Source organism: Lissotriton vulgaris, chromosome 12 (genome assembly GCF_964263255.1).
Source record: "Lissotriton vulgaris chromosome 12, aLisVul1.2, whole genome shotgun sequence".
Lineage (NCBI taxonomy): Eukaryota > Metazoa > Chordata > Amphibia > Caudata > Salamandridae > Lissotriton > Lissotriton vulgaris.
The window spans coordinates 505136578-505154082 of record NC_141700.1 but is presented as its reverse complement, the minus strand read 5'-3'; the positions used below and the strand labels follow the sequence as shown (position 1 = coordinate 505154082).

The window sequence follows — 17505 nt, the reverse complement described above, 5'->3', positions numbered from 1 at the left end:
GTCAAGAAGTGCTATGGTGTTTGAGGCCTTCCCACCTTGCAAGCCCCTAGAGTAAACCTTGATAAATAGGAGATCAGGAGAATTACCCTGGAGTAACCTGATGATAAGAATGTCCCTTGAATCAATGTAAATCTCCACTAGCTTATATTGAAGATACTGTCTAACCCAAATTATCAAGCCCCCTTTGGGTCTACCCCACTCACCCTGTTCAGCAGTTTTAGAGAGATTCTGAAGAGTTTGATTACTGGTATCAGCTAGAACCATGAGGGCACTATTTTAGCCTGGGCCTGCTCAGATGAATCTGTTCCAATGTCATGCTTCTCCAAGATCTAGAGTGGCAGGGAGCATGGCAGAATCAAATTCATGTATCTGGTACACTTCTTATGTGAGAGCGACCTTTCAATAAGACTGGTGGTGGATGCTCAACTGTGGAGAAATAGCAAACACCAGTCAGTGCTTCCACTTTTTATTTGACTCTTGTGCTTTGGGAAGTCTGTTTCCAAGCAATGGGGGATGAAGGCTTTCTAGCTTTTTTCTGCAAGTGAGATTTTCCATTTAGTGTCTGAATTACCTTCCCCAGCCCAACTAACCCCCATACTAAGCAATAGCAATAATCAGAAGCAGGGATTAAAAAGTCATCAAGGGATTCAAAGGTCTGACTCTGATTAAGGAAGCTGGGCCTCCACTACCTTCTGGAGTTATCAGAACAAACTGATAACTTGTTCTGCAAGTTTGCCCGCAGGGGTGAATGCTCACCTAGACTACTGAAGCAACGAGCCAGCAACTCTAAACTGACAAAACACTTGGTCACTCCCACAGTTCAAAGGCATTTTGGGACTCAATACCCAGACGTAGGGTGGAATTCAACCAGACAGCGCAAAGGCTTCAAGACACTTGGTGTACACTTTTCCACTAGGACTTAACAATCAAATTGGTCAAAATGTTTTCAGGCACTAGGGGAAAATAGTTGTGTGAAATGACAAATTAACAAACTCACGTTTTGGTACACTTTGGCCATTTTTTCAGTTTCCTCCCATGGAATCCAAAAACCCAAGGCACCCTTGCAATGACCAACATGTGGGGGAAATAGGACACAAATTTGGCCTGGATACGTTTTGAGGAAAAAAATGCACACAAATTGTAACAAATATCAAATAAAGGGCTCAAGACGGGGTGGGATAACCTTCAGAAGCTAAGGGGTTAAAGGGAGGCAGCCTTCAGTAGTATATAGAACCCCCTCTTTGACACTCTTCCCTTGGAATCCTGAGGGGTTTGCCACATCAGATAGAAAAAAACATTAAATGTAGACACTAAGCCTGTATTAGCTCCTCCTCAACAGCATTAAAGGTGACACTTTCACCTTGCAGAGTACACCATGAATGTGCCTTCAGAATGTTGGTGATGGTAGGGGATCTAAATGATCATTTCTAACCAAAAAAAGGGATTTAACTGATTGTTACAGATGAAGAATGTGGTTCATCACTTATGCCCATAAAGCCCTCAAAGACAGAATGCAGTGCAGTGATACTTCAATGTGGAAGCAGAGGGTGAAGCACTGACACCAAGGTACCTGAAGCATCTGTTTATGCGCAGTATTCTTCCCATACTCTCGGCAGAGGTGCTCACTCAGCGTCTGCAGCTCTCTACCAAACTGGATCATACGCTCTGTGGCGGCTTGATTTCCCCCGCACAGCTGCCTTTGGGAGCTTCCGTCTGAAGGATGAAAGAGGCGGTGTAAATATTGTTCAAACAAGCTGTTTTGTCCCCTGAAACACAAACCTCCTTTTCCTATAAAAGGATTCATACAACTTCAGAAAAGCATGCAAGCACAAACTGAGAGACAGGCTCTCTGCTTAGAATGGCATGTTGTGGAGTTCTAAGTCACACAATTGGAAGCTTACAAAACATTACTTTCAAGCCTGCATTCATCTGAACCTTGGAACATGACAGTTAAAGGCAATATGAATGAATACTCTTGTGAAAGAGAGAAACAACTAATTGTGTAGCACTTGGTGGTTAGGCATCACTTAATAAAGAGACTTTTTAAAAAAAAAATATTTATTGATTTCAACAGCGCATATTCATACATCTCCTGATGATACATTGTAAAGACATTGCTCAAGATATTTGAAGTTTTAAGTTTATTTTATTTAGCAGAGTTACTTAAAACCATTGCTACAAATATCTCATTGTAAGTTCAAAAATTAAAATCGATTAAAAGATATTATAGTATTTACAGTCCATTAAAAAAGCAAACGATTATTCTAACAGGGTCAGTCTCTTTCCTCATCAGCTGCAATGCTGATCTGATTTAGCATTTTCTAATCTGCTTTTCCTAAAATTTTCACACACCTGCAGTTAAGGTTAAGCTGCGTGTCCCCGGGTGCAAAGCACGCTAACACGGCCTTCTCCGTGTACGGATGCCTCTCTGATTGAAAAGTGGTTTTAAAAGGGTTCTCCTTTCCTCTGTTAGATCTTTGCATGTACAGAGGAGATGCAGCATATCTTCTTGCGCTGTCCCACAGACGGCTGTTAGAATCAGATTGGTTTTTCAGCCAATGTGGAAAGTGCTTTGTGCATGGCAACAAGCCTAGTCTGTATTTTAAAATTTAGATTTTTATATGTTTGGCGAAGCCAAAAGCTACATACTTTTGTGCAGCCTGTGAGGAATAGGTGCCCAGGATCATCCAGCCATGCGACTTCTTAGTTAGGGCTTCTTATCAATCAATTTCAATTTCAATTTCAAGCTTTATTCGACTATTAAAAACAATCACAAAAGCGTACAATAAAACACAATACAAACATTATAAAAAAACAATAGCTCAGAAATGAAGAATTTCGGAAGATTTAAAACACCAGACTTTTCCTATGAGAAATGGCTTTGAGTAAAAAAGTAGCAGTAAAAAAACAGGTGTCTGCAGAGTCAAGTGCAAATAATAATTCCATGGCTTGGGTAATAGTATACACTGATAATCTTAAAAACATAGGTCTGAGATAGAGACGGCGAAGAAGCATATAGAGTGGGCAGATAAGCTTGAAGTGCCGAGTACTTTGCCTAGTCTGACCATCACAAGGACAGGGGGAATGGCTAGGAAGTTTCATCTCAGGGAAGGCAACTAAATTTTGTACTATACCAAGTCTGAGTCGTATCAGAACAAACTGATGGGACTGCTTGGTTATGAATTTAAGGTACATAGGCATGCCCTTTCCTTCAGGTTTACTGGTGTGCTAAAATACATAGGTAGACATGGTAGTACACTTTACCCTACGCATATCAGACTTAGTTTGGATGAAAACATCTTTAAGTTCCTTTTTCGATACCGTAACGGCACAATAGGGATCCTTAATGATGTCAAAATTAAATACCTTGTCATAAGTAGAAGAGACATAGCTTAGCCAGGGAATCTTAAGGACTTTGTCCAACTTCAAACAATCGGTGATAATCTTCCTAGAAAAAGTAGTCTCTTCTTTAGCCCATATTGACCTCCATACCATGAGGGGTCTTAATCCCATCAGATCAGTCAGATAATTTAAACAAACTTCGCTATGGCACAGTACAGTAGGTGCCGAGGGAGGTAGGCAAAGCAATCTTCTAAGGAACCCATTCTCGGTATTTTGCAGTGCCCTATGCTGACTATAGCCCCAAATACCAGAGCCGTACAGAGCAATAGACGCACATCTATGCCTGTAAATGTCGACCATATCAGGTATACGACGGCTTCCTAGCTTTGCAGCAAATCGAAAAATACCAGATGAGCTTTTGGCTATTCTACCATTAACATATGAAATCTCCTGGGACCATGTCCCCTTGTTGTTAAAGGTAACACCGAGGTAGCAGAACCTATCCACTACCTCAATATTATGATTGTTAAAATGGAACGGCATAACAGACTTCATCCGTTTACCACAGGCCATAATAAAGGTCTTGGTGTTATTTATTTTCAATTTCCTCGCATTAATAAAATCATAAAAAGTATTCATAAGTTTCTGTAGCCCATTTGGAGTACGCGAGAGAAGCACCGTATCGTCGGCATAAAGCAGAACTGGTACGGGAGGTCCACCGACTTGAGGGGAATCAGCCATGACCTTTTTGAGTTCAGATTCGATGGAATTGATAAAGAGGGAAAATAGCAGGGGGGCCAGTACACAGCCCTGCCTTATGCCTGACTTAACCCTGATTTTCTCAGTACATTCACCCGACGGACCAAAACGTATCTGGGCCGACAGCCTATTATAGAGACAAGCCAGAAAGTGAATGATTGCCGGGGGAGCGCCCATGGCCAGTAAAGTGCACCACAAGAGTTCATGGTCCACAGGTCAAAGGCGCTCGAGAGATCGGCAAAACAGAGAAATAGGGACCCTTGTTTCGCTCTCGTATATTTCACTATAAGGAGGTCAAGGTTAAGGCACTGCTCCGTAGTCCCTAAGCCTTTGCGAAAACCAAATTGGGATTCAGCCATGATATTATTTTCTTCAACCCACTCCTCCAACCTTATAAGGAGAACCCTACTCATAATCTTCAGGGAGGAATCAAGAAGGGAGATAGGGCGATAGTTCTTTGCCTCGCCTCTATCTCCCTTCTTGTAAATAGGTAGAATTAGGGATTCACTCCAAGTAGGAGGGGTGTTCTCCAGGACTGATGCATTAAACACCTGGGTCAGGAGTGGGCACCAGAGACTGGGGTTAGATTTATACAGATCTACCGGTACCCCATCGGGTCCCGGTTCCTTTCCACCTTTGCTCTGGCTTAGGGAGATAACCACCTCTGATAGGGTAATATCCAAAGGTATCCTAGTATCAGACATCGAAATAGTAGGACCGTCAGAGTCTCCCCCGGGTGGGTTAAAAATACCAGAAAAATGGGAAACCCAATTGGCTTCGCTAACCTGCGCTGACAATTTGGGAAACTCTTCATTGGCAAGGAAAGGGCTGTTAACCGTGGACCAAAACAGCCTACTGTCCCGTAGTACCGATGCTTGGTTCAGGGCATCCCAGGCAAGTTCCCTGAGTTCCTGCTTCCTACGTACAAGATTACTTTTATAGGTAAGCCTAAGTAATTTGACGGCCTCCCTATCTCTCGGGAGTTTTGTTAAGGCCAACTTGAGTTCCCGCAGGGATTGAGTACATAGGCTATCAAACCAGCCCACGTTTTGGTTCCTAATTCGGGCTTTAGTAATGATAAGGCACCTTTTTACAGCATCACCGAGTGCCACGAAATTAGTTATAATGCACCCGTTAGGGGCCTCGGGATTAAGGCAACTATAAATTTCAGCGAACCCCTCTTTAATAATTCTAGCTTGCAATTTTTCGGAGTTATCCAGATTCCACTTAATACGGAATCCATTCTGTCTACACGGGGTAACATCTTCTAATACCAAATAATCATTCTTAGCACTAGGCCCCCATGCAGAAATAAGCATGGTGATTGCTTGGTGATCACTACCTCCAAGATCAGTAACGACGGGAACCGTACAATGAGGAGTAAAATGCGTAGAGACCAGTAAATGATCAATGGCAGAAGACGAGCTGGGTCCTACAAAAGTTGGAACAGGCTTACCATCCGCATCTAGGGCCGGGGAGTGGATCATAAGATCCAGGTTCAGCACGAGGGAATTAAAGGAGTCACCATGGGGAGTATGTACAAAATGTGCTGTGTTTTCCCCGTTATCTCCATCATATCCACAAATTCTAGTAAAGGAATATGGGCAAGTACGGAGGTTAAAATCCCCACCCCAAATGATGTCAATTGGTTTACTGACATCGTTTCGTAAGTTCCTCAAAATAGGGCCCAGCTCCTCTGCCGCTGAGGTATCTGAGGCATTAAACAGATTGTTATAGTGGTTGACCACCACTAAAACATGACCCTTAGGATGTTCTAGTATTAAAATTTGGGAGTGGTGTCCCACAGGGAGGTAGGAAATCAAACATAATGGAAGTTTGACTGATGTAAAAATCACTAACCCCCCTTTAGCCCTACCCATACCTGTCCTTATTGCCTGGTTGTTATAAGACACAAACCCATCAAGTTCAATATCATCAGTTGCCCAGGTCTCTTGTAAGCATAAAATATCAAAGTCTGTGAGGATCTCATTCCACCCCAGAGAGGCCGATTGCCTGCTCCATCCTGCAACATTCCAGGTAACAAACTTCAGCCCAGGGGAACAAGTGGGGGGTTGAATAGGCACTGGTACCGTGGTAATTAAAGTATTATTGACAGGTAGAGGGTCCAATAATACTGGATAAGCCACGGGAATTATCGGGGCAGTTTGGGACATTGCAAGATCTTGAATAGAAATAGGGCTACTGTCAGGCATTACCGTAGGCTCTTTATCAGAAGAAATAGTGGGGTCTACAGCAGTGGGCAGTCAATCAACACCATTAAGGCCACTCAGACAATTAAAACGATTATAATTATGAAAGGGTGTCAGAGGTGGTTGAAAAACAGGTTGGGCTGGATACTCACAAAATCTACCCCTCCGATCAACCCTTGTCCATTTGTCTTGAGCTTGATCACGATGCATTTGTACAGGGGGGGAGAAAAAAGATGCAGGGTCTGAATGGTGGATTCATATGATCTATTCGACCCCGAGCAGATGGAATGAACAGTCCTTGGGTCTCTAAAGCTCACCAAAATACAGTCCCCTACTATTGACTTCCTGGTCTTACACAGCCAGGGTACCCTCCTTACCATCACAATTTCATTATTAAAATATGCAGGAAGAGGTCTATTCCAGTTCAACCATTTAATTACTTGATTTTTTTGTGAGAAAAAATTCTCACCTTCGCCCATCTCCAGGGGAGGAACCCCGGCCATAACTACCATAAGATCGTTAGCTTCTGGGGGAAGGTCGGGTCTCCGAACTCTAGGGGCAGGTTTCTCTGGTAAAGGGGGTGGAATACCGTCACCATTTACAGCCCCATTGGGATTTATAACAGGGGGAGTAGTACCTGCGGGTAGTAGTGGGGGAATGATAGTTTTACTGAGGCATGGAGGAACTGGTTTGGCCATGAGGGGTTGCAGAGTAGGGGTGGCAGAGGTCACCACAGTTGGTCCCGAGATAGCTGAAGGACGTTGTGAGGTGGGGGGTAGGGTGGGAGGGGACATAGTCTCAGGGGATCTTCCAAGGGTATTGACCTGCGAATTCAAACTACTTAATGTAGCCTCAAGAATAGTTAGTCTGATCTCCACTCTCTTAATACTCTCGCTGATAGGCTGCAGCAGAGATCTGAGTAAGAATTCTAGGCTCCCCTGGGGGACAACTGGGGGCAATAAAGTAGGCAGGCTATTTATAAGGAGAGGAGCAGTACCCGTAACTTCCTTAGACTTACCGGGAACTGGAACAGACTTAATAGGTTTTCCAAAATCGGAATGGGAAAGTTTGGATTTACCCTTACCTGCCCTCGACTTCCTTCTACGCTTATTAGGGGGAGGGCCGTGCAGCTCGGCCACTGTAACTAATTTGGGCTTAGCTTTCCTTGATTTAGAAATAAGGGTAGGTTGGGATATAAGATCAATAGCCGTACAACAGAGGCTAGGGGAAGGGGTAGGCATCGGTGCCTGGACGGCAGGTTGACAGGGACTAACAGAACATTCCCTCAACAAAAGAGGGACACCTTCCTGTGAAAGAGATTCCTCACTAACAATCAACGATGAGCCACCGTCTAGAGTATCTACCAGGGGTCTACGTTTCAGATTTTCAATAGAGCGTCGGCGCTCAACCCTGCGTTCTGCAAGGGCAGTATCCAAATCTCCCTCTTCCTCCGCCAAAGAGCGTGGAAAATATGTATCCAGGGTTCTAATCTTGGACCCCCCCAGCTTCACTATAGATTTGTCCAGAGCTGGTGAAGGCATGATAGGTAAATGGAATATCTTGGACAACAAGGGCTAAGTAGAAACCAGTACCAAATAACATGTGAACAGGAAAGTATGTCCGGCCCGGCCTAATCTGGCCTATGAGGGCCTAAGAGGGTCCGCCCTTAGTCCGGGCTTTGTCCCGGGATTTGTCCCACACACGCGTCCCGCTTACGCGTAGCTGCAGCTGGTTATATGCTGGAAGTTTAGCTAAAGGGGAGGGGTCACGTGAAGAGGCAGCAGGTGTGCTTGATGCTCCTCGCACAGCCTGGTGGGCCTCGCAGTCCCGTCCTGAAGGAGAACCCCTGGCGCAGCGTCACCTATACAGAGGCGGCTTCTCAGCAGCAATTTCCGTGGTCCGGGTTCAAAGGATCAAAAAGCAGCTTCCCCACAGCAAGGTCCGTGATAGCAAGCTCCACAACGAGCGGCTCCCGCGAAGCGGGGGCCGCGAGGAGTTTTCAAGCCGGTCACAGAGGGGAGGGGTCACGGGAAGAGGCAGCAGGTGTGCTTGATGCTCCTCGCACAGCCTGGTGGGCCTCGCAGTCCCGTCCTGAAGGAGAACCCCTGGCGCAGCGTCACCTATACAGAGGCGGCTTCTCAGCAGCAATTTCCGTGGTCCGGGTTCAAAGGATCAAAAAGCAGCTTCCCCACAGCAAGGTCCGTGATAGCAAGCTCCACAACGAGCGGCTTCTTATCTTTAATCCAAGATTCCTGTTTTACTATTTTCTTTGTAGCTTTTTTGAAAAGACCGGGACTTGTCGGAGTTGGCCAAAGTTCGGTAAGGCCCAGGATTGACACACTAGTAGCTAAATATTTTGCTGCTGGAGATGACTATTTCTGTTGTAGCTTAGTCCACAAGTGCCAGTTTAAGGTACCTGGTTTAGATTTCCTTACTCTGTCCCAGAAAATAACTATTGCGCCTTTCCTTGCAATGGTTGGTTTTTGCACGCCAAACTCGAACCTGATTTGTGCTGGAGAGACTCGTGTAGGTGGACCAAAGACCATTCTGTATACTTTTGCAACCACAGCGTCCCAGAGCTTCGAATCCCTTCCCCTCTGTGCCTCGCTCTCGTAGGTTATTGTGGGTAGAAGTTGTGCTCGTATAACTTCAACCAGAGGGGCGAGTGAGGGGTCAGTTAACCTGGAATTTAGGTTTCTCATTGAGGCGGCTAAGGCTATGCCTTTCCTTTTAATTACATCTCTTTGGCGATGACTCATACCTTACATATTCTCTTATCCTGTGGCAGGGGACGCAGGCTTATCTCCTTGTTGTATGCAGCTATGAAACGCGATTCCACACCGCCGGTGCCACCGACTTGGGAGGCCTGGGAGGCGGACTAGGGGCAGCGTAGACGAATAGGGGCCTTGACACGTCGGGTATCCTGTAATGCGTGCTTTAAATTAATTCACTTTAACTTCCTCCACCGTACTTACCTCACTCCCAATCTATTGAGTCGTTTCTCAAAGGACAGAAGGAACAACTGCCCCAGATGTAACGTAGAGGGGGCGGGCTTCCTACACTTAGCCTGGGACTGCCCGCTGATCGGGGGCTTCTGGGCAAGCATTGTTGATCTCACAATTGCCACTACAGGCCTTCAGATGAAGCTAATACCCTTACATTGCCTCCTGGCGTTAGTTCCTAGGCCTAGGAAACGGAAACTTTCCTATAAACTGTTGCAACTGATGTTATTGCTGGCGAGGCGTAGGGTAGCGATAACTTGGATGGGGCAGAGGGCCCTGGAGTTACACACATGGCTTAGGGATGTGAGGGAATGGTCCCTCGCAGAAGAAACACATATGCAAAATACTAGGAGGGACGAGAAATTGCAAGAGGACCTGCTTGCTTGGCGAGCCATGTGTATGACGGGGTTGACGAGGGAGGAGCAGTCTGCCCAGTGATTCTGAAGGGACCAGTGGCGAATTGTTTTCAGTGCAGGAATCGAAGTTGAGGGGGTGGAAGGGGGTAACTTCTAAGGGGTTTATGGTATAGTGCATGGGGTTGGGCCCGATTATGTCCTCACGATAAATATTCACATGCTTGTTATTTTATTATGCCTCTTGTGTTTTTAATGATGCCTTTTGGAGGGGGAGGGGGGGGGGGGTTCGTCTATTGTATTTCATAAGATTGAAAAATAAAGTTTAAAAAAAAATTACATCTCTTTGGGTTACAAAGTGCCCGCCTTTATCAATGATCAACCCCAAGTATTTATACTCTGACACGGAATTTATTTGAATCTTATCCCAAAACCAGACAGGTATTTTCTTAAGGTTCTCTTTAATTGTCATGGTTTTGGTTTTCTCCAAGTTGATGGTTAAATCATTTGCCTCCGACTATTGGAACATGATGTCAAGAAGACGTTGCAGACCCACCTTCATTTGACTAATCAATACTAGGTCATCAGCATAGAGCAGACATGGTAGTACTAGATTCCCAATCTTTGGGGAGTGTGTGTTGCATTTATTAAAAGAATCCAATCTGGAAGAAAAAGATTGAATAATGTTGGGGCCAGTACACAGCCTTGCTTGAGGCCTTTTGTTGTTGGAATTTTCCTGGATAGTGTTGACCCGTCGCCGAGCTTTACTTGCACCCAAGTTCCAGTGTGCAAGTTGATTAACAGGTTCAGTAAAACCTGGGGGATGCTCCAGCCTGCCAGTTTCAACCAGAGTTTCTGTCAGTTCACATGGTCAAAGGCTGCCCGGTAATCGATGAAACATAAATGTAATGGCGTTCTTGTAACTTCACCCTTATCAATTAGCAAAGCCATTGTTATTATGTTTGTTGAGGTCCCCACAGATTTAGAGAAGCCTGTTTGATTTAGACGAATGATTGAGTTATCTTGCGCCCAGAGTTGCAGTTCGTCCAGCAGTGTCCCAGCAAAGTATTTTGCATCGTTGTCCAAGAGGGCGACTAACCAATAACTTTTGGGCTGGCTCTTGTCACCTGATTTAAAGATTGGTGAAATTATCGAAATCTGCCAGGATGGAGGTAGTCGGCCTGTTCTTCTTATTTCCCAAAACAAAGGACTAAGAGCCTTTGCCCAGTATTCTATATTTTGTTTGTAGAGCACGGGTGGGATTCCGTTAGGCCCCGGTGCCCCTTCTTACCTTCCCTTCTTGATGTACTGGTTAATTGATTTTGTACAATCATTTAAAGGAATAAATCCCGGTGATTCTCCTTCATACAGTTCCTCAAAAGTTACATTTCCCTCATTGGCTTGATGCTTTAAGATCATAGGCCGCTGTGTAGAGTCTATGCTAGTTTCAGCATGTGATGCAGTTCCTCCTTGGTGAAAATGATTTGCAAGAAAAGTGGCAGCACAGTCCTCCTCAGATATATTTTAAGACAGGCCCTCGTGCGTCGGATGGGTAATTCTTGTTATCGTTTCCCAAAATCTCGCACTGTTTTTTAGTTTAGTGTCTGCATGCAATTTCACCCATAGGGTATCCTCGTTGTCTTGCCTGGCTTCCCAGATTGCTCGCTTTAAGCGAGTTTTCTGCTGTCGCAATTCAACAAATTTTGTGACGTCACTTGGATACTGGCGCACCTGCCGCAAAGAGTAGTTGATGCCTTTTTTATGGTTTTTATCTTACTCTTTTGTTGCATGGTGTGAGAAGTTGGCCTGGTATATGATGTTCACTATTCTAGTGAGCACCTTGCACCAGTCCAAACAACCCTTATGGTGATGGTTGTAAAGTCAACCTTATACACCAGCTTTCCTAGTGGTAGCATGGATAAAGCAGTCTTAGGCTAAACTCAAGAGGGCATGTGAAGCCAGCTGTTTTACCATATGTAACCCCTTTATTACCAAATGAAAGGACACCACACAGGATATATAAAAATATATATGTTATTTATTTCTAGACAAATCCTCTGAGCTCATTATGAGGTCAGAGGCCGAAAGCACAATACAAGATATTCAATTAGTGAAGTAGTGTGGCTCACTGGTTAGAGGCGGCAGACCCGAGAGCAGAGGACGGCCCGGGACCAGGGTTCGATTCCCGGCGCGGCAGGTTTCTGGACCAGGGTCAGCAGACTCGATAATTCTCTCGCCTCGGTGCCCACTCTGATCAGGGATCACACTCGGCAACTCTGGGCATTAGCTTGCCTCATCTTCACTAACGGCCCCACCAGACCGCCGGGGATGCCTGGTCTCACCCTGGAGATACCCATTAAGGGACCATCTCTCAGGGAAGCCAGGAAGGGTTTCGCAGCGGTCGAAGCGCCTTGGGACCCTCCGGGTAAGTAGCGCGCTATATAAATGCCTATACATACATAATTAAAATACAATAAATTGCACAAATTACAGTAGGGCCCTAGGGGCACGCTAAACCATATACTAAAATAGTGGTATAGGACCACTACACGGAAAGTGAATAGGCCTAGGGAATCGCTGGGGCTACGCTGAGCTACCAAGAGTTAGGAAGCAGGAGGCCCACGGGATGCGTGTGTAGTGTCTAAACACACACGCAGGTTACCATAGAGAATGAATTGGAACGTAAAAGATGGAAACTAGTTCTTTTAGGGCACTTCTGACTGGACTCGGTGAAAGTTACTTGAAACCTAGACAGTTGGATAGTTGATACCCACTGGAGCACCAGAGTACTCGCGTTACCTCACCCACAGGAAGCGGGTGCATAGGTGTCAAAGTGTGTTGGGTTTTGTTGTCGAATCCTATGGAGCCTGGAAGAAAGATGCTGCAGGCGACCAGGTGAGAAGTGTCCGGGTGGATCGAAGATAAAGAGGACCTGAAAGCAGAGGGGAAAGAGTCTGGGTAACTAGCCAGTGACCAGTAAGGGAACCAGGCGATGTCGCGAAGCTTGTCTCTGCAGCCACGTGGACCAGGAGGCGTCGACGATGACCAGGAGTCAGGCACGGACTGTCCCACGAAGGCTCACGCTGTCGGCCGTGTCGGCTTCAGGATTGGAGTCAACCCACGCCGGAAACGAAGTTGGCTTCTTACTCAGACCAGCAAGGTCTGAGGGGCTGCTTCTTTTGAGGGAAGCAAGGGCCAGTCTGGAGCAACCAGACCAGCGGTGCAAATTCAAAGGTTCGTCGCCAAGATGGCCACTAGCCAACGGGCAAGTGATTGGGCAGACGCGTCGAGCAGGAAAATGCAGAAGGGCCCCACGCAGAACTCGTGGAGTGTGCAGGGCTGATCTTCGGTGAAGATGATACTCGGGGCTGGGGCTTCTCAATCCCCAATGCACAGCTTCGAGGGTGCCTCGAGTGCTGCACAATTAGCAAGTCGCAGACTTTTCAAGATGGCCGGTCCCACGTCTCTCGTCGCCTCCACGGGTCTCAGCTCTGCTGGGACTGTGGATCGGGCTGTTGGATGTCTGGAAGTCCGGTTCTCGTCAGGCTCTGTGCTCGGGCTCCGGCGGGAGCGTCGACAAAGCAAGCCGTTGATCGCTGGATGGTGCCTGCTTGTGCAGGGTGGTCACTCCTTGACCACAAGGGAGATTCTTCAGTCGTCTTCTTGCAAAGTAGATCGTCGAAGGGCCAGAGTTTCGTTTCAGAGTTTCAGTCAGGATAAATCTAAAGTCTTGGGACTCAGCTCCTACCTATATACCAAATCTAGGGGCTGGATTACCTGCTAGGTCCTCCTATGGGTGGGACCAGGGAAGGGGGTGCTTACACCCCTTTCTCTTTGTCCAGTTTCGCGCCAGAGCTGGGGCTGGAGTGCTCCAGCACCGGTTTGAACTGGACCATGCATGGGACACCTTGTGTGCCCCAGGCAGTGTCATTTCTTTCAGCCCTCCCTGCCCCAATACACAAAAGCCTGTCTGGGGATGTGCTAGCACCTCCCAAGGCAGGAAACCTATTGTCCAAGCCTCCCTCACTGGAAGGAGTCCCAGCAGCAGGAGGTCAGACTTGTGTCTGTGGCAGCAGCATCCATTTTGTGATGCTGAGGCTCTGGTTAACTTTAACTGGGAATAGTAGGAACAACATGTCTTCTCCCTCTAGAAGGGTGGAATGCTACCCCCGTCGCCAGAACTGGCGAGGGGGTAGTATTCCAAATCGTATGACACCTTACTCAACATGTTTTGATAAAGCCAAACCAGAGTTAGCATTTAACGGCAAGGTTCATAATGCACTTAAGAGTATATGTTATGGCAATATCCTAGAACAGCTATAATGACATAGTTCCGAAAGCTGCAGTCAGGCTCAGCTCATGCTAGAGCACCATCTCACATAAAACCAAGCACTCTGCCTCTAGGATTGTTAAGGCCTGCCATAGGAGTAGGGTTAGATATAGGTATACTATATCTAAAGCAAAGGGTGATTACACCACCTTGCCCCAGCTGAGTGATCAGCCAGTTGTGTCAATTTGGGTGGCCAGCCAGGGGTGGCATAATACATGCTGCAGCCCCTGGTAGGCCTTGGAGGAAAATAGATCTTCTAGGGTATTTTGAGGATGTCTTGGTTTTCAAGAACAGACACATATATGGGAAAATATATGTGTCTGTTCTTGAAAACCAAGACATCCTCAATGCCCTGGGTACCTATAGTACACTGTACAGGGGCTCATAAGGTGACCCAGTATCCAATTGGAAATGTACCTAGGGTACATGGAGTCCATTTTAAAGTTAGATCAGATAGCCCAGGGCCCTGATTAGCAGGATCCCAGGCCAACTAAGTCGAAAACCAGCTAAACACTAGGCAAAAAATCTGGGGTAACCATAGTCCGGTATCCACCTTCCTACACATGGTAAAGTTAGCATGGCCCTGCTTTGAATTAGATTTGATTGGGGCGGAGAAAGATGTTGCCAAGGCACGAGTATAGTTTGTCCATTTCTCTATTCCATTGTCCCCTTCCCGTAATTCAAATAGAGATTTAGTAGTTTTCCGAAAATTGTCTTGCGATGCCAACGTGAATTTTATTTTCCTGAAGTTAATAGTTGCAGTTGTGCCTGGTAAGCCCTTCCATTTCGTAAATCCAGGAATGTTTGTGCGCAAAATAAGTTCCTGGGGCCGGTGATCGCTATCAGCTTTGTCTCCCCTATTAAATTAAAAAATGTCTTTGAAGAGAGTTAGGGACACAAAGATGTAATCCAGCGTTGAATTTTTTGTTAAGGATTGATGAGTAAATGCAGGGGGTGTATCGCCAGTGGTTCTTCCATTTGCTGCTCGCAGCATAAGATGTTCAAGATCCTCTATAAGAAGCTGACCAATTTTAGAGGGAGCTGCTGCTAAATTAGTTGCCCGTTGCGGGATGTTCCATAACGGGTTGAATAAAGAGACTTCCTCTGCTTTTGATGTTCCAAGTAGATGTAAATTAAAGTCTCCTGTCAGTATCATGTCCGGTATATTGATTTTGCTCATACAAGACTCTACGAATTGGGCAAGATATACCAAACCCCAACATAACCCCTTCCTGTAAGAAAGCACATTAGCGATCAGGCATTACATTGAAATGTTGATGCAGTGAACATATCTGTATCTCGGCACCTCTGCCACCTATTTTCATTATCCGGTGATATGACAATCCGAGCCAACACCCCTTTGTCAGCAACTAACCCTCACCCTGTTCACTTTGAGCCATCAAATATTCACGCAGGAAGCCCAAATGTCTTTAGGGCGGGAGGCCATCGGAAGTTCTTCGGCATATAGCTCCAGTTGCTCACGATAATATATCATGTCTTTTATCCATTTAGCAGTGCTCGGGCGCTGGCGACTATCCCATGTGAACAGCACTCTCCTCTTTGCCAACAACAACGCTATACGTACAAAACGACCAGTTACAGTTTTCAGTCCAGGCACGTACCCCAGCAAACACTCAAGAGGCGCGCAGTTGAGCATCTGGCCAGTCTTTGTATGTATAAGAGATACAGCCTCCTCCCAATATTGGTGCACCAGCCTACACTGCCAAGCGAGATAAAGGATGTCAGCTCCACCCTGCCCACAGCGTACGCAGCAATCCGTATCCCTAAGCCCCATCCTGTGTAATTTCGTGGGAGTGTGGTATACCTGGTGTAGGAACTTCAGATAAATAATGCGTAAGTTACTATTGGACGACAGTCTCCCTGTCAAAATGCATATTTGTTCCAATACGTCCTCCGCTATCGGTGGATCTAGTACAGTGTTCCAACATTCCAGACTTTTATCCCCTGGTGAACTGTCTCCTCCTGAACTGCCCTATATAACTTAGCCAGCAGTTTCTTTCTCGATGCAGCTACAATGACCCTTTGCAGCGCTGTCAGCATTACCGGCTCCTCAGGGAAACTAGTGTAGTGATCACGCACCTCCCTACGAAGTCTATAGCAGGTGTACTGAAAGAGAGGCGTGGGATTTTGTATATAGTCCAGGTCTGTACCCGTGATGTATTTTCCATCCACATACAAGTCACACATATGTGTAAGGCCTGCCTCCCTGAAGGGCGTAATCGGGCCTCTCTCCCCAGCCACTGAGAAAGCAGCATGCCCTTCAATAGCCAAAGCAGGAGCATAAAGGGGCAGCCTACGGGCCAGTCTCCCAATCTCCTGCCATGCTGCAATGGTGGTGTCTAGTGCGTCCCCCCTCTTCAACGGCCACATGCGGGATAAAATTGTGCGGTCTAAACCAAAAATATGCATACTGGGCCAAATCTGGTGCATTAAACCCTTCCTTCGCAAACTGCAACATCATTGTGGAGCAGCTTATTCTCGGAAGCTTCGATCCCCACACCAAACGCAACAATTGGGTCTGCACGGTTTTAAAAAAATGCTTGGTCCGGTGAACAGGGATATTACAAAACAAGTATATAACTCTGGGGAGAATAATCATTTTTATCACCGCTATACGGTCCGCCAGCGAGAGCGGCAGGCCGACCCAGCGATCAATTTGCTGTACCAGCTCGGTATATGCACGACCGTAGTTTTCTCTGATTAGTTTCGGGATCACGGTGTGTCCCTACACCCAGATATTGGACTGGGTCTTCTGCCCAGACCAAAGGATATTCCACCTGAGGTGACACTGTGACCGGCGTAAGGGGAATAAGAACCGATTGCTCCTAGTTGATTTGCAAACCCGAGAAGAGGCCAAATGTAATATATTCTCGAATAACCGGGGATAGATATGTCTGCGGTTCCCGCAAGTACAAGACCATATCGTCCGCGTAAAGGGAAATTCCAACTGGCCGATTGTTAAAATTCAGCGCAGCTGCTCTATGGGATTGTCGGATTTTGCATGCCAATGGTTCTAACAGAATAGCAAAAAGAAAAGGGCACTTAATAAAGGGACTAAGGATCTGTTTCCACACGAAGAGCCCAATAAAGAGACAACAGAAGCCGGGTTATTGACAAGGTAAAATGTTAGATGTTAAACCCTACCCGAGGGATGTGGGGTCCACTCAGAACGATTTCAGAAAAATAAAGGAAGAACAAATTCATGGCTAATGTGGAAATGTGACCCTACCTTGCGTAAGAAAGATGTAGGTGCATGCAGGACGACTTAGTCTTCTTATATTTATATCAAGACTGTATTTCTTGCGCATGTCTACAGCACTTTATCTTTTTAACCCACTATGTAGCTAGATCCCCCTCCTTTCTAAGACCTTGGCCAACTTTTCCCCTCTCTAGTCAGTGTGTGCAACAATCGGAGAGGCATAATGCAGGTTTTTTAGAGAAAGATTTAAGATTGACTCTAGACTCCTAAAATGCTGTGAGAATTTGAA

At 46.0% G+C, this 17505-nt stretch overlaps 1 protein-coding gene across 1 annotated transcript in view; it reads right to left on the bottom strand.

The window, feature by feature from the left end:
* RANBP10 (RAN binding protein 10) overlaps positions 1 to 17505 on the bottom strand; it is a 652739-nt gene that overhangs the window by 77365 nt on the left and 557869 nt on the right. The window contains exon 12 of the mRNA XM_086945263.1: positions 1571 to 1713. Coding sequence (XP_086801389.1) covers positions 1571 to 1713 — 143 coding nt within the window. The remainder of the gene's footprint in view (positions 1 to 1570; positions 1714 to 17505) is intronic.